The sequence below is a fragment of the Canis lupus genome, chromosome 21, assembly GCF_011100685.1.
Source record: "Canis lupus familiaris isolate Mischka breed German Shepherd chromosome 21, alternate assembly UU_Cfam_GSD_1.0, whole genome shotgun sequence".
NCBI lineage: Eukaryota > Metazoa > Chordata > Mammalia > Carnivora > Canidae > Canis > Canis lupus.
Window position 1 is genome coordinate 25735268 of NC_049242.1, and position 20292 is coordinate 25755559.

The 20292-nt window shown below is 56.6% G+C and overlaps 1 protein-coding gene across 7 annotated transcripts in view; it reads left to right on the top strand.

Annotated features, from left to right (window-relative positions):
* The window catches only part of PDE2A (phosphodiesterase 2A), a 92790-nt gene extending 74531 nt beyond the window's left edge, over positions 1-18259 (top strand). For all 7 annotated transcript variants that reach the window (XM_038568749.1, XM_038568750.1, XM_038568754.1 and 4 more), the window contains 25 exons: positions 3666-3725; positions 4361-4493; positions 4652-4704; positions 4893-4967; positions 5076-5117; positions 5670-5738; positions 5984-6114; positions 8887-8998; positions 9507-9546; positions 9702-9765; positions 10179-10251; positions 10410-10587; positions 10758-10870; positions 11505-11582; positions 12459-12581; positions 13067-13137; positions 13421-13543; positions 13896-13983; positions 14240-14287; positions 15315-15389; positions 15518-15617; positions 15843-15955; positions 16336-16374; positions 16511-16617; positions 16859-18259. In XM_038568749.1, the coding sequence (XP_038424677.1) occupies positions 3666-3725; positions 4361-4493; positions 4652-4704; positions 4893-4967; positions 5076-5117; positions 5670-5738; positions 5984-6114; positions 8887-8998; positions 9507-9546; positions 9702-9765; positions 10179-10251; positions 10410-10587; positions 10758-10870; positions 11505-11582; positions 12459-12581; positions 13067-13137; positions 13421-13543; positions 13896-13983; positions 14240-14287; positions 15315-15389; positions 15518-15617; positions 15843-15955; positions 16336-16374; positions 16511-16617; positions 16859-17069 (2319 nt within the window). In that variant the 3' untranslated portion in view covers positions 17070-18259. The remainder of the gene's footprint in view (positions 1-3665; positions 3726-4360; positions 4494-4651; positions 4705-4892; positions 4968-5075; positions 5118-5669; positions 5739-5983; positions 6115-8886; positions 8999-9506; positions 9547-9701; positions 9766-10178; positions 10252-10409; positions 10588-10757; positions 10871-11504; positions 11583-12458; positions 12582-13066; positions 13138-13420; positions 13544-13895; positions 13984-14239; positions 14288-15314; positions 15390-15517; positions 15618-15842; positions 15956-16335; positions 16375-16510; positions 16618-16858) is intronic.
* The last annotated feature ends 2033 nt before the right edge of the window (positions 18260-20292 follow it).

The window sequence follows — 20292 nt, forward strand, 5'->3', positions numbered from 1 at the left end:
CTGCCATGACTGCTGCTCACCTGGGCTCAGATTGGGGGGGGGAGCCCAGGTTTCTGCCTTCTCCTGGGGGGGAGAAAGGCCTGGGTGTATAGGTTTTGTGTGCTGTGGAGGGGGAGGTGGGTCACATTACTTAAACTTAGTGCATCCTAGCAAAACCCTGCTCTGGGCATCCAGAGAAGTGAGACCCATTAGTGCCTTCTAGAAGCTCCATCTGGGGGAAGGCAGGCACAGCCTCAGACTACCAGTGGCTAAATGAAATAAATGCTGCTAGCAGCTGCTCTGGTGGCAGAGGCTGGAGCAATAAGGGGTGCCTCTAGTGGAGGTAGCACTTGAGTCGGGCTTTGGAGCATAGGTAGGAGGTCCACTGGCAGAGAAGAGGGGAAAGGATATTCTAGGTGGAGTAAACAGCATGAGCCAAGGCAGGGTGGGGAGAAGGGTGGTTGGAAGAAGAGTGATCCCAGTGAGTCTGAGGTATGGGATACATGCTGTTGAGCAAGATGCTATCTGGGGCTCTGGTTGCCAGGAGAGGTTCCTGACGACTATCTGCCCACCTCCTCAAAGACCCTGAGCAGTGAATAGCTCCTTTTTTTAAAAAAGAATTCTCGAAAGGTACTTAAATTATTCACAGTCTGCCTCTCCTCCAAGCCTGGTAGAAATGCACTTCCCCAGGACACCCTTTCCCGGATGCAGGCATATGCATCTGAGAGATCCTGTCCTGCGGGATCTCACATCCTTTCAGAGGCAGCACAGGTGGCCCCCTACCTCCTAGCTGCAACCAGATCCTGAGGCAGAGGGTACAAAGGGTAAAGGGGCTGCCACAGGGCAGATATTTTGGGAGGGCTGACTCACAGCTACATCCTCAACAACCCCATTCCCTTCTCTGAGTCTCTGCTCTTGGTATCCATTCTTGAGCATGGCCAGGCATTGTATGCTAGGTGCTGCAAACAGCAGTGACTGAGCCCCGCTTTCACAGTCCATACAGTCTGGAGGGGTTGGGAGACAGGCATCAAGCAAGAGTGCAAAATAAGGCTAGGATTGCGAATGTTAGCAAATGCTGGCAAAGAAACGGGGAGCCTGAAAGGAATAGTGGGGCCTGATACAGATGCGGGCAGTGGAGGAATATGCCAGCCAGGTGCAGGGCTGCCTGGCGGAGCGCTGGGCCTCTGAGGCTTGCAGCTCCAGGTGCCTTGATTGCAGATTCTTTGTGTGGAAAGAATCTTTAGCTCTATTCTTCAGTTCTGGGATAATAAGTCCCAGGAGTGGGCGGCCCTTGGTCTCTGGCATTTGATGCATGATTTGTGCCCATTCTTCCCTCCGGCTGTGCCGCCTCACCAGCTCCTTACATGAGGATGAGGTGTTCTTGCAATTAGCCATGTTGGGCTTGGTGAGGGTGAGGGGTGTGGGGCTGTGCTGGACTTTCAACTCTCTCTATAGCCCCAGTGCCCACTACTGAGTGTTTCCACTGGGCCCCAGACACACTCCCTGATTAGCAAGAGTAGGTGGCAGTGGTGTTCCTGTTGGTGAGTAAAAAGCCATGTGTGAGTGCTGGGGACTGTATGTTTGCATATGGGGGGGGGGAAGAAGTGTGTGCATGGTTCATGGGTATGTGAACTCAGGTATCCTGTGTACAGGTACGAATGTGCACATATGGATGGTGTATATGCTGTGTGGGTGTGTGGATATCTTTGAGTCTGGGACTATACTCTGTATGTGCGTGTGCACACACGCCTGAGCATCTCCATGGGAAAGTGAGTGTATGGGCGGGTGCTGAGGTTTTTCAGGAGAATGTGTACATGCTGGGTGGGGATGGGCTGAGGCAGCCCAGGAGCATGTGCTGGGGTGGGGTGGGTCCAGTGGGTGGAGAAGGATTTCTTTGTCTCCAACCTTCTGAAGCTCTCATTCAGTCTCCCAGCTCTGTATTGGCACCAAAGTATATTGCCAACCCAGCAACTGATTGTCCCCACAGACCCAGAGGGGTCCGAATCTTCCCTTTTCCTGAGAGATGGGTTCAGGTGGAAGGAACAAGAAGGATAACCTCCTCCACCCACTAACAGTAAAATACCAACATGTTTATGAAAGCCATACACAAATGAACCATGCCCCCCGCCTTTCAACATCCTTTCCTGTGGGGGTCTTCGGTGGTGGCACTTCTTCCAGAGCTTAACCTTCGACACCATCTTTGGTCTGTAGATGCTAAAGTCTGTCATGGATCCCCAGTACAATTAAGCCAAAGTCCAGTTCCTTAGCCTTGCTCTCAAGGTTCTTCCCTCTGTGGCACCATGGGTCCTACCCCTGCCCTGGTTCTCATATCCCCATGCCACCTACTAGCCGCACTGCCAGGACAGTCTCCTGTCTGCCATACCGTCTCTTCAGGCTCCCTGTGTCGTCCCCATACTTCAGCACCAGTTCTTCAGGCTCCCTGTGTCGTCCCCATACTTCAGCACCAGTTCTTGAAGCCTCGCAGATGCCCTCCCCCTCTGATCCCCCACAACCCTTAGGTTCCCACCAGTCTGCCCTCTCCCACGTCCTCAGGTATGAGGTTCTGCACCCCACCAATTGCATCCCCCACTCCATTCCGCCCCAGCCAGACTGTGTGCTTTCTGAGAACCCGCTGGGCTCCTCCTCTCCATCTGCTTCAGGCAGGGGACCTAGAGCAGAGGCGGGCGGGGGCTGCTAAGTGGGGAGGGAGGATGAAGGAGGGACCCCAGTGCAGGCACTGTGGGGAGCCCTGCAGGTGGTGAGAAGCCCTGAGTAGGCACAGGAAGCTGGTGACGCAGGTGGGGAGCCTGGCAGGGCTCTCTCTTCTTCCCTCCCTCCCTCATTTTTCTTACCAAGTGCCCAAGCAGGGTTGGGAGAAGAGCTTTTACAACATATATAAGATGCGCTAAGGGTGTTCCTCATGATTGACACAGGGAAGTTGGAGTGGGATAGGGTGATGGAGGTTGGGGAATGGGAGGGATGGGAGGGGATCTGGCTTGGGGAAGGTATGGGCAGAAAAGGGGAGGGGATGGTTGATCCCGTCCCAGACTCTGCCACTTTCTGCTGTGTGACCAGGGGCAAGGCAATTCAACCTCTCTGGGCCTTGGTTCATGTGCAGAGTGGAAGCTTGCCTCCTGGGCTGGTGAGAATCACATACATGTAGGGCAAGCACTTTATCACTCCAGTTCATTCATTCGCTTATCCTTCCTCCCAAGTCCTTTAGGCACAGCAGATGCATTGTAAATGTTGAACCTCTTCTCTTACTGCAGACTCAGGGGCAGCTCAAACCCCAACTCCGAAAGGATGGAGCTGGAGGCTGAGGCTGATACCACCAATTCCATAATCAGGGCCTAAAGGGCTCCATGGGCTAGGAGAGGGAAAGGGGCCCAAGGTCACCACCCTTCCCTCATTAGACACCTGGATTGTGCTATTAATGGGACAGTGTCTGAAAAGGCACAGATCAGAAAACTTCTATTTCTTTGGATTAGCCCTAGAAGGCTTCCTGGACAAAGGGGTTTTCCTGGAGCCATCTGCTTGGTCAGAAGGATAGGCTTATCACTGAGGCCCGCAGACTGGAGTGTGTATGTGTTGGTGGGGACAGGTGGTGCTGGGCGTGGGGAGGGCACTGTGGCAGGGACAGGAGGCTAGGGGAGGTCACAGCCAGTCCTCCTCTCATATTCCTTTAGGTGCACTGTGGCCAGCTGAATGACAGTGAAGAGTGGAGCCTGCAGGCAGTTGAGAAGCATGTGAGTGGGGGTAGGGCCGGGGTGCAACTGGGGCTGCTGAAGACCCTTGTCACAGCTGGTGGGAAGATGATCTGGCCAGGGAGCTGGACAGACCTGGGTTCCAGTGCACCATCTTTGGGCTATGTGACCTTGAGCAAGTCACTTACCCTCTCTGAGCCTTGGTTTCACATCTGAAAATGGGGATAAGGATAGCACTGACCCATAGCTTATGGTCCGGTGAGATAAGGCAAGTCAAATATCCCGTCAGTACTTAGGAAGGACTAGGTACCTAATGGAGGTACTAGGTACCTACCTAATGGAGGGTCTTTCCTGAGATTTTATGATTTTGTGACTTTAACAAGGACTTGTAACTCCCGTGAGTGCTAGAGACACGGAGAAATCTGGTCCTGCCCAGTTTTGTAAGAGCCTGGGGGTGGGGGTGAGAGTGTTCATGGGCCCAAGGACGCTGCTGGGGCAGTGGGAGCCCACAGGTGGGTGGAGCGCTGAGGGCTGAATCGTTCGGGACCGGGCGGGTGGGGGCGCGGGGCTCCGCAGGACCAGGGAAGGGTTTGCGTGGAGGCGAGGGGCCCGAGGGCGGCGGGCGCGGTACCCGCGGGGCGCGGCGAGTGACTGGCTGCCTGCTCGGCTTGCCCCAGAGCCTGGTGGCCCTGCGAAGGGTGCAGGCCCTGCAGCAGCGCGGGCCCGGCGCTGCCCCGGGAGCGGTCCCGAACCCCCCGGCGGGCGGGGTGGCCTACACCGACCGGGACCGGAAGATCCTGCAGCTGTGCGGTGAGGACCCGGTGCTGCGGGGGGCGGGGATGAAGAGGGGAGACAGGGTCTAACCTGGAGGGGAGGGGCCTCTGCGGGGACGTGTGCCCGGGGTTGGGGACCGGGGTCCCCCGGCTGGGCCGGCAGGTGGGAGCCTAACCCGCGTCTCGCCACCCCAGGGGAACTCTACGACCTGGACGCCTCTTCCCTGCAGCTCAAAGTCCTCCAATACGTGAGTACCAGTGCTTCTCCCCGCCGTGTCCCTCCAGGGACCCAGGTCCCCGTGAACCCCCCTCTCAGTTCAGATTCCGGCGGCCCGCCCTCTCTTCTACCTGAGGAGCCAGGGAGAGGCGAGAGGGTGGGGAGTGGGGGCGGCTCCAGGCCCCCGGTGAGCCCCCTCTCCGTCCCCGCCTCTCTCAGCTGCAGCAGGAGACCCAGGCCTCTCGATGCTGCCTCCTGCTGGTGTCCGAGGACAATCTCCAGCTTTCCTGTAAGGTGAGGGCCCAGGTCCACTGTGGGCAGAACGGGGAGCTGGAGAGACCCGGTTCTCCGAGGGGAACATTCTTGCCCGTCCTTTAACCGTCCGGCCACTCTGTCCCTCAGGTCATCGGAGACAAAGTGCTGGAGGAAGAAACCAGCTTTCCGGTGAGTTCTGCCTCCATCCTCAGTGTTGGAGTCTGTGGGAGCAGTTAGGGCCAGCTCCACACTCCAGGGATCTGCCCAGAGAGACTGAGATCTCTGCTAGAATCTCTTGGAATTTGATGGAATTATCTGGATCTTGGAATCTATTTAGAAATGTTATGAGAGATCACAGCCTCTCATAAATAGAATCCATTAGGAGAGATCTCTAAACAATCTATAGAAAGGCTTCTTTGCGACCAGTTTATTCTGTTGGAGTATTTCTGGATTTGACTGTCTTAGAATCTGTTGAAATCAATGAGAATCCTTGGAGTTTGCTTTTCTCTCTTCTAATTAGGGAAGAGCCTAATATCATGGAAAGGGGATTCTGATCAAGAATCCTTCCCTCCACCCCACCTTCTACCCCTGCCCCCTTCTGCTGACTCTATCCACCATTTGGACTTACTGAAGAAGTTGTTGAAACTTCCAGACTTGGGAGGGGAGGGTTGAGTCCGAGGTCGCCTGACCTAGCTCCTTGGAGGGAGCTAGGCCCTGACTCAACCTCTCCTCACTCCCCAGTTGACCACAGGACGCCTGGGCCATGTGGTGGAAGATAAGAAGTCTATCCAGCTGAAAGATCTCACCTCTGTAAGCCATGGCCTGGCTGGACTGGGGGAGGAGGCAAAGGGACAGGGTGTCTGGAAGATGGCAACCTGGAGATCGGAGAGACAAGATGCAGGGACTTTCTCCCAAGCCACCCCCATGTGTAGTACTTCGCATCCCACAGGAGCCCCTTAGAACTGTCTGCTGCAGAATGTAGTTGAGTGCCGGGGGAAGGAAGGAAGCGTACTCCCTCCCTCCTTCGGTGCCCCGACACACCTCCCCTTTTGCAGGAGGATGTGCAACAGCTGCAGAACATGTTGGGCTGTGAGCTGCAGGCCATGCTCTGCGTCCCTGTCATCAGCCGGGCTACAGACCAGGTGGTGGCCTTAGCCTGCGCCTTCAACAAGCTCGGAGGAGACTTGTGAGTCTTGTTAGGGCGAAGTGGATCAGGAGATGGAGCTGAGAGGCTGGGCAGGGATTGACTAGGGTAACAGTGAGGGAAGGGCACCAGGCAGGGGATCCTGTCCTGGCAGTGGTGGACCAAATGATTTGTTGGTGCAAGAGACTACAGGATTATGAAGGCGCTAGACCCTTGTAGCTACTGCTGGCTGAGGCACAGGTAATTGGTGAGTCTCCATCACTGATTTTGGCTTATTTAAAAATCATGTTGAGGTCCAAATGAGTTCCCCTTCTCTTTGCTCACTTCCTCCAGTTTGGATTATCTACTCTTAGAATACTGGCCTTTCCCCCACTTGCCATCACCCTGTTTGGCACTTCTGCTGGAAACTGCCTGATGGAGGGGTGGTGAGCTCTGGGATGGGGAACTCTCTGGGACCCACAGAGCATCATTGACACTGTGGAGAGGCTAAAGAGAAGAGGCTGGGGGGGGGGGGGCGGGTGCTGGCTAAGCTGAAGGACTTTAGAGACACTGACAGGGCAGCTCTGAGAATCATCGGGCACAGAGGGGTGGGGCTGGACAGAGTTGGGTAAAGAGGGCTTAGGAAGCATTTCTCAAGAACCAAGGTCAGATCTGGGGTCTCAAAGTGGTATTATAAATAGATTTCATGTCCTATTCCAACTCATTACATGGTAGTAGCTGCCTGAAACAGTGGGTTGATAATGGAAATGAGTTTAGTGAGAAGCAGTGCTGTGATTGGTGAACCGTGTCTGTCGTGGGTGCAGCTCACCCCTGATGCCACACTTGGTCCAGCTGGCCTAGCCGTGTGTGCCTGAATTGTACAGGTAGGGAAGAGCAGGCAGGTGAGGGGGGAATCCTGACTCTGGAATGCAGAGAGATATTGACAAAATGCTTGACCCCTGGGGCTCAAGCAAGGGAACTGGGCTTCAGGCCCTGGAGGTCCTGCAGAAAGTGAAGACTGGGGATGTTGGGACTCCAGAGGTGTCAGAAGCCCAGGGACAGTATTACGGGGGTGGGACAGAGATCTGGGAGTCATAGGCCTGAGTAGCAGGACTTGCCAGCACACAGAGCTCTGTAGGCAGGTGGATAGGCCTGGGGAAATGAAGACAAGGTGAAGCAAAACCCGCTGAGGCAGGTTGGATGTGGGATTAGTGTCATCTGTGCTTGGAATCCTAGTGGTGGGAGGAGCATTTATACCATTCAGTAAGCACATGTTGGGCACCTACTGTGTCCAGCCCTGCACTGGTCAGGTGGTCTTGGAGAGACCCTTGGGGAGGGGAGTGCAGGAGGCTCCTGGGGAGGAGTTTCACAGGGGCTGTGACTTTTGGCTGCTGGCTGGGGGACTGGGCTCTGAGATGGCCCCACACCCAGAGGAGAGGTGGCATCAGAAGGGAAATGAGACAGGGCTTGGTGGCAGCTTTGTAGCCATCTCTGGGTCCCATATATTTCAGGAGTGAGTGCGGAATGAGTACGTGAGCCAAGGTGGGGTTCAGCTCAGAGCAGTGAATGCAGACAAGCTACCTGGAGCCCAGAGAACTGGGACTCCAGAGTCCCTTGAGCTGGGAGTGAGATGGGGTTTGGTGGCCAGGGAAGAAGTAGAGTACAGTTAAAACATTTAGCAAGCACCTCCCATATATCTCCCTGGCACCAGCTCTGCACTGGGTGATACAGTCATGGTCCCTGCCTGCAAGATACGAAGTTTATTTTCAGGGCCGAGAGGGAGGAGGGTGGGAAAGGTATTCTAGGCAGAGCGAACGGTGTGGGGGGAAATGTGAAGGTGTGAGAGAGCCTGAAGTTTTCTTAGAGTGATGAGGATCTCAGTATGGCCGAGTATGAGAGACACCCATAGATGAGGGGACAGAGGTGAGTGGGACCAGACTAAGGGGCCTCAAATGCTAGGGAAGGTGGGGGAGGTGGACACAGGGTGGTGGGTGTAGGGATCTAGGCCCAAAGCATCGGGCAGCAGTAGGAGTGGGGGATGTCCTAGCAGAAGAGCACTGAGACCAGCCAGAAAATGGGGAGAAGCCTGGGCAGGGAAATCTGGGGGCAGAGAGAAGGTCAATATCTCTGAGGCAGGCTCCTCCCCCTCACTCCCAAGACCCCTGCTCGGAGAGGCTAACCCATGTCCCCAGTGCAGATCCTGCCGCAGCTTGGTCCATCCCGCCCCCACAAAACTCCCTGGTGACAAGTCATTTGGTGGCCAGATTGCATGACCTCAGCAGGATTGGGGGGGCTGTCTTGACAGATGAGAGCTAGCTCTGTGAGTAAGATGGGCTCCTCCTCACAACCACAGTAGGATTTATGGAGGCACCAAATCAGGGCCTGCAGAGTTGTGAAGATAGGACCGTGACAGGAGCTGGACAAGACGGGGTAGTGCCACTGCCGCTCCTTGAGGCTGGTGGCCCCTGGGGAAGAGCAGGAGACTACCCAGCTCCGGCCCGGGCAAGTCTCTAATCTGAGGGAGGAGACTTAGCCTCAGTTGGGATAAATCTGAAGTCAGTGGAAGGGGATGTAGCCCTGGCTTCAAGGAGCAATAGTTTAAGGAGGAAATTTTGGTCTGAGGAGGATTAGAACCTTCCCCTTAGGGAGCCCCCCTGTCTGAGGGGGGAGCTGGTCCACGCTGCCTGTGCAGCAAGCAGCCCCAGTAGAGGGGAGTGAGTGATGGTTAGCTGCTGCGTCTCTGAGTGGGCTTCCTGGAGAAATGGAAGCAAAGAGAAACAGCAAGAGAAGTCTGCTGTCTGCTCCCTCTCCAGTGACCCCTGCCCTCTGCCCCAGGTTCACGGAACAGGATGAGCGAGTGATCCAGCACTGCTTCCACTACACGAGCACGGTGCTCACCAGCACCCTGGCCTTCCAGAAAGAGCAAAAGCTCAAGTGTGAGTGCCAGGTGAGTGACCTACTAGGAGCCTCTCTTGGAGGGGACAGAGTTGCCCAGCTCTCAGCCTCAGAGCGTCATCCATAGGGAAGAGCCCCTGTTTTTCTGGACTGATGGCACCAAGGTTACCTAGCCCTCGCTGGTGCCCTGGAGGCTTCTTAAAGAGGGAGGTGGGTGGTTCCTCAGGCCAGCGCCGCGGCGGCAGGCACTGTGTGGGATCGTCCTCTAGTGTTCAGCTTGGGAACTACAGCAACATCTGGGCAGTTGTGGGGGGAGGTGTGGGGGGGTGGGGGAGGTGGGGGGGTGAAGGAGAGACTCAGATTACTGCCCAGCGGGGCTGTACTTCCCGCTCCTTCACTTGGTAGCCAAATGACATAATTAGACTCTGGCGGTCCCCAGCCTGACCAGAGAGCCCTAGAGGAGGGATGAGAAGCCCCCCGGAGCCATTGGAGGCAGGGGGCTGGAGGGGGTGACACCTCTGCAATGCGAATCCCTGTGATCTTCATTGTCTCCATTCCAGGCTCTTCTCCAAGTGGCAAAGAACCTCTTCACTCACCTGGGTGAGTGAACTGCCCTCCTCCAGGCCTGGCTGCCTGGCTGCGGGGTGGGCTGGGGTGGGCACAGGACCAGCGTTCTGGGGAGGAGAGGTCAGAGGGCTTGGCTGGGCACTCTAGTCGGGTCTCACCACAGCCCTCCACGCTTCTCCCCCCCACAGATGATGTCTCTGTCCTGCTCCAGGAGATCATTACAGAGGCCAGAAACCTCAGCAACGCTGAGATGTAAGCGAATCTACCTCCGGGTGGGGCGAGACAGGCCCCAGCCCTCCTCCCCGTCCCCTTGTTCCTTTTTCCCTCTTTTTCCCTCTCCACTGCCTTCTTGTGGGGCCCTGTCATATCATGTGTGATCCTTTATTTCATGCCTGTGTCCCTCCCTGGTAAGGTCCAATGACAGCAGAGGCGGGGCTGGCTTTCCTGGCCATAGGTCCCCAGCTCCTAACACGGTGCCTGGCACACAGTAGGCACTACAAGGGAAAACAAGGCGTTGGGATGAATTAATGTCTGGAGCCAGCCAGCTCTCAGGCGGGTCGTATAATGGAGCACTCCTTCCAGGCTTCAGAAATCTGGGGTCGTGAGAAGTGGGGGTGGTCGGAGAGGGGTGTCAGGGCCCTGTGGACCAAGGCCGTCTCCCACAGCTGCTCCGTGTTCCTGCTGGATCAGAACGAGCTGGTGGCCAAGGTGTTCGACGGGGGTGTGGTGGATGACGAGGTGAGCACGGGCGCGCAGGAGTGCGGCCGGGCCCAGTGCTGGGCGCCCCCGGAGCGGGAGCGGGAGCGGGAGCGGGAGCGGGCGGGACAGTCGCTGGTCGGCTCGGCTCGGCTCCGAGGCCGGTCGCCGACTCCTCCGCCGCATCCCCTCCCTGGCAGAGCTACGAGATCCGCATCCCCGCTGACCAGGGCATTGCGGGCCACGTGGCAACTACCGGCCAGATCCTGAACATCCCGGACGCGTACGCGCATCCGCTCTTCTACCGCGGCGTGGACGACAGCACCGGCTTCCGCACGCGCAACATCCTCTGCTTCCCCATCAAGAACGAGAGCCAGGGTGCGAGCTCGGGCGGCTCCGGGAAGTGGGGCGAACGCGGAGGGGGCGGGGCGGGGCCTGAGCAGGATCCGCGACCCTTCCCCACCTGGGAAGGCCTGGCTCACCCTGGCCCGGAGGGCAGACCCCGCCCGACACCCCCCGGCCGGTTCTAGTCCCTCTCCGGTCCCCAGAGGTCATTGGTGTGGCCGAGCTGGTGAACAAGATTAACGGACCATGGTTCAGCAAGTTCGACGAGGACCTGGCGACCGCCTTCTCTATCTACTGTGGCATCAGCATAGCCCATGTGAGTGGGGACAGGACCCTTTGTTCTCCTCTCCACGTTGACTGTTCCGACGGGTCCATGACTCAGAGCTCGGTTCCTGGGTCTCTACACAGGCTACAGCACCTGCTGGTCATCTCTGGCCTGTCTCCCATCCAAAAATTGGGGATACCATTTACTATCCTGTCCGGTTAGCCTCCTAGGATCATGGAAAACACCATTATTGCCCACCCCGTTCCCAAAGCAACCTCAACCGCAACCTCAAGCCAAGCCCCTAGTCAGCTTCTTTTTGAAAAATGTTGGGTCTCATTGTCCAGAGTTGCAGCTCTGACTCGGGAATGCAATCACTAGGTTCCTGAGGCTCTCCCACCTCCTTGCTTCTCCTTCCCTGCCATGATTGAAGACTGGGGCAGGCTCAGGAGGGGATGCAAAGTGCCATGTCAAATGCCAACAGAACCTGGGGAGGCAGAGCAAGGGGAGGGAGGTCTGGGTGAAAGTGGGAGGGAGCTTGCTACTCTGGGCTGGAGCTTGAAGGCAAAGACTAGGGCTAGCATGGGATGGGAAGGGGGGTTTCTATCTGACCCCTTGTCCCAGTCTTGGCCATTCTGAGATTTCATAGCCATCTCACTTGAGCCCTATCATTCCCTTTCTCCTCTAGTCCCTCCTCTACAAGAAAGTGAATGAGGCCCAGTATCGCAGCCACCTGGCCAACGAGATGATGATGTACCACATGAAGGTGAGGCCTGCACGGAGCTGCTGCCCTCCTCAAGATCCCAGGGTCCCCTGCAGCCCACCTGTTTCTTCCCTGCCTTCCGGTTCCTCAGAGGTCCAGGACCAGCCTGGGTTTTCTGATTGCCTTCTCTTGGAGATAAGAAGATAGACCCAGAGCAATGCCTGGCCTCCTGTTCTCCTGCTCTCCTTTAGGGCAGCCTCTTCCAAGCAGTTTCTGGTTCAGCCCCAAGGCTGGCAGCAGGACCCACCCCAAGGAAGTACCTGGTGCAGCCAGGTGATCCCCATGTCCAGGGATAACTCCCATCTTGAGAATTACTGAAGGCTAGGAAGCTCACTCAGTGACTTTCCACAGCTTCCCTAGGTACAGTGCTCCTGCAGTCCTTGGCGACCTGCTGCTATTCCATCTCAATCCCAGACTCTGTTTCAGAAGAACTGCCTCGGGCTTTAGTTCAGAGTGTGTGGTGGTCATTTCCTTCTCACCTGTGTCCAAATCAAAGGGTCACAGACTTTGCGGATAGCTATGATCAAAGCTGTAGTCGGAAGGATTAAGGTTAGATTCTGGGACGTTCTACCTGAAAGAAGGAAACCTCCAGTTAGTGTCTGTGAAAGGCTGGCATTGTTCAGGGGGTATCATGAAGGGGTGTTCTCTGTCTTTGCTAAGGATAGGCTGTTACAGATGAGGGTTCTTACAGGCAAGAGGGCACAGTAGGTGGTGGGCTGCACAACAGTGACCTCCTGCCCAGTGATTCTCCACGGAGTGGATGTCCTGAGGGGGATGCATGCCGGAGTGAATCGCCCCTCCTGCTGTGGGACTTTGAGGGTGAGGATGCTGGGTGGGGGGTGGAGGCCATCTTTTAACACAGTGGTTGGTCCCCTCTAGGTCTCTGATGATGAATATACCAAACTCCTCCATGATGGAATCCAGCCTGTGGCTGCCATTGACTCCAACTTTGCCAGTTTCACCTATACCCCTCGCTCTCTGCCCGAGGATGACACTTCCATGGTGAGCTGGCCCTCCCGACTTGACTGCAGAGGCAGAGGGTGTGCAGCCAGACTTAAGTTAGATGTGGCTAGGAACTTCCTGGTGAGACAGTCATCACCAAAGGCTAGAGAGCCTCCCCAGTAATGGAGTTGGCATGTGGTCTGCCAGCATGGGCCCCAGGGCCTGTCCAGGACTCAGGGGCTGGACTGGGTGATTGACAAGGGCGTGTGGCCTCAGGGTTGGCACCTCCCCCCTGGTTTTCAAAGATTATGTGAGCTTCGTTCCAAGAGTTCTTAGATCCCGTTTCTGAAAGTTCATGGCTCTGAGAATGCTTGGCCTTATCATTTTATGGTTCTCTAGGTTTCGGTTTTGGTTTTTTATGGTTCTCTAGTTTTAGATCTCAAGTTCTAAGATTCCAAAATTTTAGAGGCTTCAAGAAAGGCCAAGTCAGGGGACCCATTTTGAAATTGGCAGTTCCTCTGACCCTTCCCTTCTGCTCTCTCCAGGCCATCCTGAGCATGCTGCAGGACATGAATTTCATCAATAACTACAAAATCGATTGCCCGACTCTGGCCCGGTGTGTGCCCCAGTCTTCCCCTCCACATGCAGGCGGCTTCAGGCTTTGCCTCCTTCTGTCCTCCACGCTCACCTCCATTGCCCCAGCGCTCTGGGAAGGGGTCTCTGTGGATGACTAGGAGTGGCCCAGTCTGTGGGAGAGGGGAAGATCCATGGGTGAGAGGCAGTCCCCAGACCCCCGGAACCACGAGTAAGGGAAAGGAGTGGGGCAAGGCAGAGCCTGAAGTGATTCCTGGAAGAAGAGAGCCTGAGGCCCCTCTGCTGCCCTCTCTCCTCCCCCCCAGGTTCTGTTTGATGGTGAAGAAGGGCTACCGGGATCCCCCCTACCACAACTGGATGCACGCCTTTTCCGTCTCCCACTTCTGCTACCTGCTCTATAAGAATCTGGAGCTCACCAACTACCTCGAGTGAGTCGGGGGACTGACCACCCTCCCCCAGGCTGGCAGCTGCTGGAGTCTGCTTCCTTGGGATAGGGAGGCACCCCTGGTGTGCTAGGCACTTGACATCACCACCTCCTGGGATCCTCTTAATAGTCCCACAAGGAAGGTTGCATAGCCCTGCTTTCCAGGTGGGACCTCCTCACAGTCACATACCACTGGAACAGTGAGCCTGTCAAACTCCAAACCAGGGCTGCTTTCTGGGAAGGGGACCCGGTGTCCCGAGCTCGCTCTGGGTGGCTCCTGGACTTCTCAGGCGCCATTCTTCCTCTGGACGTGCAGGAAGGGGCTGATCTCCTTCTCCCCCCTGCCTCCCAACCAGGGACATCGAGATCTTTGCCTTGTTTATTTCCTGCATGTGTCATGACCTGGACCACAGAGGCACAAACAACTCCTTCCAGGTGGCCTCGGTGAGACTCTGCCCCCCTCACAGTGGGCGCCCTCCTCGGGGCATCTGGGGGTCTCACCCCTCCAGCCTGAGGAGAGGTGGGAGCTAGTGAGACCAGGAGCTGGTTTAGAGGTGGGAGGAGGCTCTCCAAGGCTTTGCACGGGCTCTGAGATGAGAGGGTGGTGAGGGGCAGGGAGGACAGGGCACCGCCTGGCCTAATATAGCAGGCACTTACATGTGGATGTGAGGAGTGATGGAGATTTCCCGGGCTTTTCCAGAAATCTGTGCTGGCTGCGCTCTACAGCTCCGAGGGCTCTGTCATGGAGGTACCACCATTCTACCCAATATCCCAGTACCCCTCATCCTCTTAAGGCTGATGATTTATGTAGTTAGACTGTGATCCAGCTCCTCCTGTTCCCAAGCCCTACTCTCCAGACAGGCCCTGAAGGCTGTAGCCACCCACCCCACAGGGCATGTCTGGCTCTTTTTGCTGGCTGGGCTTGGAGGGGTGCAGGTGTGGATGGGGGCATGAGTCAGCCCGCAGGTTTGGCCTGAGCCCAGGTTTTCACAAAGAAGACTTATATTTAGCAGGTCTCTCTTTGCATATCTGGGAAGGCCCTGAGCAACCCTCACCCCATCAGGTCTCGGATGGCTCCACCATGACACCCCATTTTACCTTAGGTTTTTTAATTGTGAGCTTCTTGGGACAGGGGCAGAATCTGAGACATCTCTCGATTCCCTGTTCTGGGCACAGAGTTTGGCACAGTGTAGAAGCCAAACTTGCAAGGTCACCTTGCCTCATGCTGCGCCCCCCCCCCCATAACACCCCTCTGGGGTCTGCCCCCGCTTGCATGCCCCCAGTAGACAAGGGGCTCACTCTCTCCCAGGAGGCCGCATGGCAGCCCTGCCTCCGCCCTCTGTGCCCTGGGCTAAGCCTGCTCCTCCTCTGAGTGACAGCCTGTCAGCATTTGGAGACAGGGGCCTTGCCCTTACCTCATCACTGCCTTTCTTTGTCAGCAAACAAATGTTTGCTGCATGAATTAGTGTCTAGGACTCCAAGGGATCATTTCAGAATCATTCTAGTTTGAGAGGCTCTCAGAGGTTGCATCGTTGTATGCCTCCATGTGACAGCCGAGGGATCTGAAGCTCAGGGCCTGCAAGGGCTTGCCCAGGGTCACACAGAGGGCCAAAACAGAGCCCAGAAAGGAAACTAGGTCCCCTGACTCCCTGTTTCTTCCTGTTCTGCTCACCTTGGGGGCTGGGGCTGTAGCAGGCTGGCTCCCTCTCTTGGGGTCAGCAGTGAGCAGAGCCCCCCACCCCAACTGGGCCCCCATCATTCCTCTCCCCCTGCAGAGGCACCACTTCGCTCAGGCCATCGCCATCCTCAACACCCACGGTTGCAACATCTTTGACCACTTCTCCCGGAAGGTGACGGGGTCACGGGTGGGGGTGAGGGAGTGGGAGTCCAGAGCTGGCCTGAGGCAGGAGAAGGAGCCGAGGGAGCGGGTGGGGGTGTCTGGCAGGAGGCCTTGACACCTCCCCCAACCCTGGCCCAGGACTATCAGCGTATGCTGGACCTGATGCGGGACATCATCTTGGCCACCGACCTGGCCCATCACCTCCGCATCTTCAAAGACCTCCAGAAGATGGCTGAAGGTACCTACTTTTAACCTCAGGCCTCATGGTTGGGGAAGGATCACCAAGAGGGTGATGTGCTTGGAGAGCATCTCCAGGGGTTTAGGCCCACCCCCTCTAGCATCGAGCTACCAGACCCAGGCAGATCCAGCATCAGCCTCTGGCTCCCATCCAGGGTGCTGGATTTCCTGGACCATGTGGGGTCGCCCTGGAGGCCTTGCCTTGACCCCTCCCTCTCCCCAACAGTGGGTTATGACCGTACCAACAAGCAGCACCATAGCCTCCTCCTCTGCCTCCTTATGACCTCCTGTGACCTCTCTGACCAGACCAAGGGCTGGAAGACAACGAGGAAGATTGCAGTAAGTGCTGCTCCTCCCTGAGAAAGGAGGCTGCACACCAAGCCCAGTTCTCTGTGGCTCCTGCAGCCTAAACACCCTCTCTGTGCTGAGTTCAGCCTCACTAAATTTTGGGGAGACAGAAACCTAGGCCACCTCAGTGCAACAGATGGGGAGATTCAGAGAAGGACATGGACTCACTGGGTGTCACACAGCAAGTCACTGGCTGGCAGAAGGTGGGCCAGAACCCAACCACTCCTCCCCATCTGGGGCCATCCCCCTGCCAAACTGTGCCTGAGCCAGAGCTGAGAATGCCTCAGTTTGCCATCTTGGGAATGAGCTGTAGAGGAGCTCAGGGAGACAGATCCCATGCACAGAGTATGATAAGAGTGTTGGTCTTTCAGGAGCTGATCTACAAAGAGTTCTTCTCCCAGGGAGACTTGGTATGTGGGGAGTGATCTTGAGTGCCCAGATTGCAGGGAGGGTTCCTGGTGTGGGGCTTGGAAGGGCTGGGTTAGTTTCATCCTTGTGCCTGTTGGAGGGAGAAGGGGCCCAGGCCTGACAACTTGCTGCCTGCAGGAGAAGGCCATGGGCAACAGGCCGATGGAGATGATGGACCGGGAGAAGGCCTACATCCCTGAGCTGCAGATCAGCTTTATGGAGCACATCGCAATGCCCATCTACAAGTAAGAGAGCTCCAGGGACCTGCTGTGGGACTGCTGGCCTGCCTGGCTCCAGCTGACCCACCCCACTGCCCCTGGGCCCAGCTGTCTTCCACTGGCCCCTAAGTGGGGCCTTCATTTCATGCTCTCCTTGAGCCTCCAGTCCTATGCCTCACACTCTTGTCTACCTATAGTTGTAGCCCTAATCTTCCTTGCTACTCACAGCCCGACTTCTGACCCTGTCCCTGTGCCCTTGCACCCACAGGCTGCTCCAGGACCTGTTCCCCAAGGCGGCAGAGCTGTATGAACGTGTGGCCTCTAACCGTGAGCACTGGACCAAGGTGTCTCACAAGTTCACCATCCGCGGCCTCCCGAGCAACAACTCGCTGGACTTCCTGGATGAGGAGTACGAGGTGCCTGAGCTGGATGGCACCAGAGCCCCCGTTAATGGCTGTTGCAGCCTTGACGCTGAATGAGCCCTGCCCGGGACCCTTCCCTGCCCAGGCCTTCTCTTACAGCCCTCCACTGGCCTGGCCCAGTGCCCTGGGCCCAGAGCCACAGGTCCTAGGTTCTAATCCAGGACTTACTGTGCAACCCTGGGCAAGTACCGACCTTCCCGGGCCTCAGATTTCCTGTCTGTATAATGGAAGCAAGACTTCTAGCCTCGCCAAGACTTTGTCATTTGTCCGCTGAGAGCACAGGGGTGACTGATGAGCAGTGGGCCCTGATCTGCGCCTCTGACCTCGTCTTGGCAAGTCCTCCCCAGCCACTCCTCCTCTGAGGCAGCCTGGATGGTTTCTCCTGGTCCCCATTCCTGTCCCTACCAGATCTGGCCCTCTCCCTCTTCCAGGGTCCTCCTGTAAGGAGAATGTGGGACACCTGAGTGAGCAGAGAGTGGATCTTAGAAACAGTCATTAGCCATGAGGCTGAAGGCGCGCCCTTAGGATTGCCACTATATGTATGGGGGCATTGGAACCTGAAGAGCTGCAGGGGCCCCACATGGAAGCTGCCAGAGGCCCCCCTCAGTGCTCTGGGCAGAGGAGGCTCAGGAAGAAAGCAGGACGGGAATGGTGGGCAGGAAGGATCCCGAGGCTAAAGACAGGCTCCAGTTGAGTCAATAATCCTTTCTCCTGGCTGTGTGACCCTGGGCAAATGACTTTCCTATTTGGGTGAGACAGGAGAGTAAGACAATCCATTTTCTAAGACCCCTTTTAGATCAAAGTCCCCATGGCTCTGTGGAGTCCCAGGAGAAGCCATGGAATGTCTCTGCCACCCTCGGGCAAAGAGCCAACCCTAAGTCCTACAGTGGCCCCCTGAGTGTCCCCCCCCCCCCCCCAGCCCAAGCCCCTTCTCCATTTCTGCAGCCAGAGAGGGCTGCCTCAGCCCTAGCAGCAGGGCTCCTATCTTCTTCAAGGCCATATCTACCCGTGCCCTGGGGCTTGGGAGACCCCCATAGGGCCGGGCCTCTTGGGTCAGCCCGGCCGCTGGCTTCTCCCTTCTCTGTGTTGTTCTGTGTTGTGGGGTGGGGGGAGGGGGGCCACCTGCCTTACCTATTCTGAGTTGCCTTTAGAGAGATGCGTTTTTCTAGGATTCTGTGCAACTGTTGTATATGGTCCTGTGGGCTGACCGCTTTGTACATGAGAATAAATCTATTTCTTTCTACCAATCCTCTCCCGTGGGGCTATTTCCAGACACTGTGCATGGAGATGGGGAAACAGAATTGGCGTCAGCAAATGCTGTTGAGAACTCCTTGGCTACCAGAGCCCCCACCCCTTGTGCCTAGCTCCTCTCCTAGGGTGGTCATAGACCTGTTAGGGTACTCCTGGACCAGTCCTCTGCCAGACTATAGGGGCTTAGAGGTGGATGGCAGATGAGGAGGCCTGGGCATAGAGCAGTGAGAAGACATGTTGGCTGGCAGAGATTGTGGACTGGAAAGAAAGAATTGAGGGGCTGAAGCAATCAAGGAGGCTGCCTGGAGGAGGCAGCCTAGAGCTCCTCCTCAATCCTCTGCTGGCCTCTGGGTTATGAGGGCCTGTACAGCCAGGGCCTAGGCCTCTGAACCTCCTCCTGGCCTCCCCCATCCATGTGCCCATAAGTCCTGCCAAAGGAGTAGCCCTGAGTCTGACTGTACACCAGATGCACCCTGAGTTGTGTCTGTGGACCTAGATCCCTGCCTGTCTGGTTGTGAGAATGTTTGCCCCTGCACAGACAGAGAGGCAGATCCCAGCCTCTCTGTCCATAGGCCCTGACAGGTGAAATCTCTAGACTGTGCCCACTCTCTTGCTTTCACCCCTCGCCCCACGTCCTCTCCCTGTTCATCTCTTCCAGATCAGTAAAGCTTGATGTATTAAGGGCTGAACACTGGGATTACCTTTCCTAGGAGAAGGAGGAAAGGAGGGCTGGGAGGAGATGATTAGGGCCATCCTGTGACCACTGGTGGTGCCCCGGGGGCCAGCCTTTGGGACCACAGAGCCTCCCTGTTTTTCATGGTTCGGTACCTGCCCTTCCAGGCTAAACGGTTTCAGGGCATCTTGCCTTCCCTTAGGAACTTGGGGTCCAGTCCCCACCCCTGCCCAGTTCCTGCTTTGGGCTCCCCCAGTCTGTCCCCATTCTCCTACAGCATAGGTCCCAGGCTGACCAGTGGGCCCCCAGGCAGGGGCAGGGCAGCTCCTGATAGGCCCTGGGCTGACAGGTTGGCTATTCTTATGATGGGCAGCTGACACCAGCAGCAGGACTCTGCCAGTGACCCCCTTCAACCTTGAATGTGTGTATGTGTCCCTCTTCTACCAGCTTTTGGGCAAAGGGGAAGCACAGCCTGTGTGCACGCTGCAGGAACTTCACTCCCCCCTCACACACACACACACACACCATCTGTTGTCTGTCCCCACCTCCACCCTCCCTTGAGGACATTTAATTCCATTGGAGGGTGATGCTGTGATGCTGTGACACATCCCTCCTTGCCGCCCAATTGAGTGAACAACTCACAAATATTTCCTGGATCATGCAGGACCCTGTGCTGAGGCCCAGAGCTAACACTCCTTGTCCCTTGTCTGGAAGGTCTAACAGCCTGGCCAGAGAGATACGGTCACAGGACATGACAGCCCTGTGGGATTCTTGGCCATGGGGCTCCAGGCAGGATCATAACGCTGAGAAGAAACGCAGTGAGGTTTGGAAGATGAGCGGGTATTTCTTTTCTGTGGGCAGAACGGGACAGGCACTCCCTGTAGAAGGTGCTGCTCATACTCGGGACAGAGAGGGAATGACCAGGGAGGGCCTTCAATGCCAAGTGGGGAAGTTTGGCTTTACTTTGGGGGTGGTAGAGGAGTGACTTGGATAGGCATTTTAGATCCTGCTGGGAAGCAGAGAAAGGACTGCAGGGTGATGTAGGGCGGGGATCATTCTAGAGCTAGCGCTCTGAGCCCTGGGCTGGCCAGGGAGGCAGGAATTCTAAACATGTTTGATTGGCAGAACTTGGTGACCAATTGGATGGAGGTGAGGGCAGAGGGAGGACGGGGAGTCAGCCTTGAATGGGGGTGCCTGTGGCTCCAGAACCGCCCTGGGTGTAGGGCGGAGCCTCTGGCCGGAGGTGAGCTCCGGGGAAGCTGCGCGGGCAGCTGGGGCTGCGGGGAGAACGGTGGGGGAGGGGTGGGAGTATAGCTGGGAAGACCGGGGGTTGGAGGCGCCTCTGTGCGCGCTCAC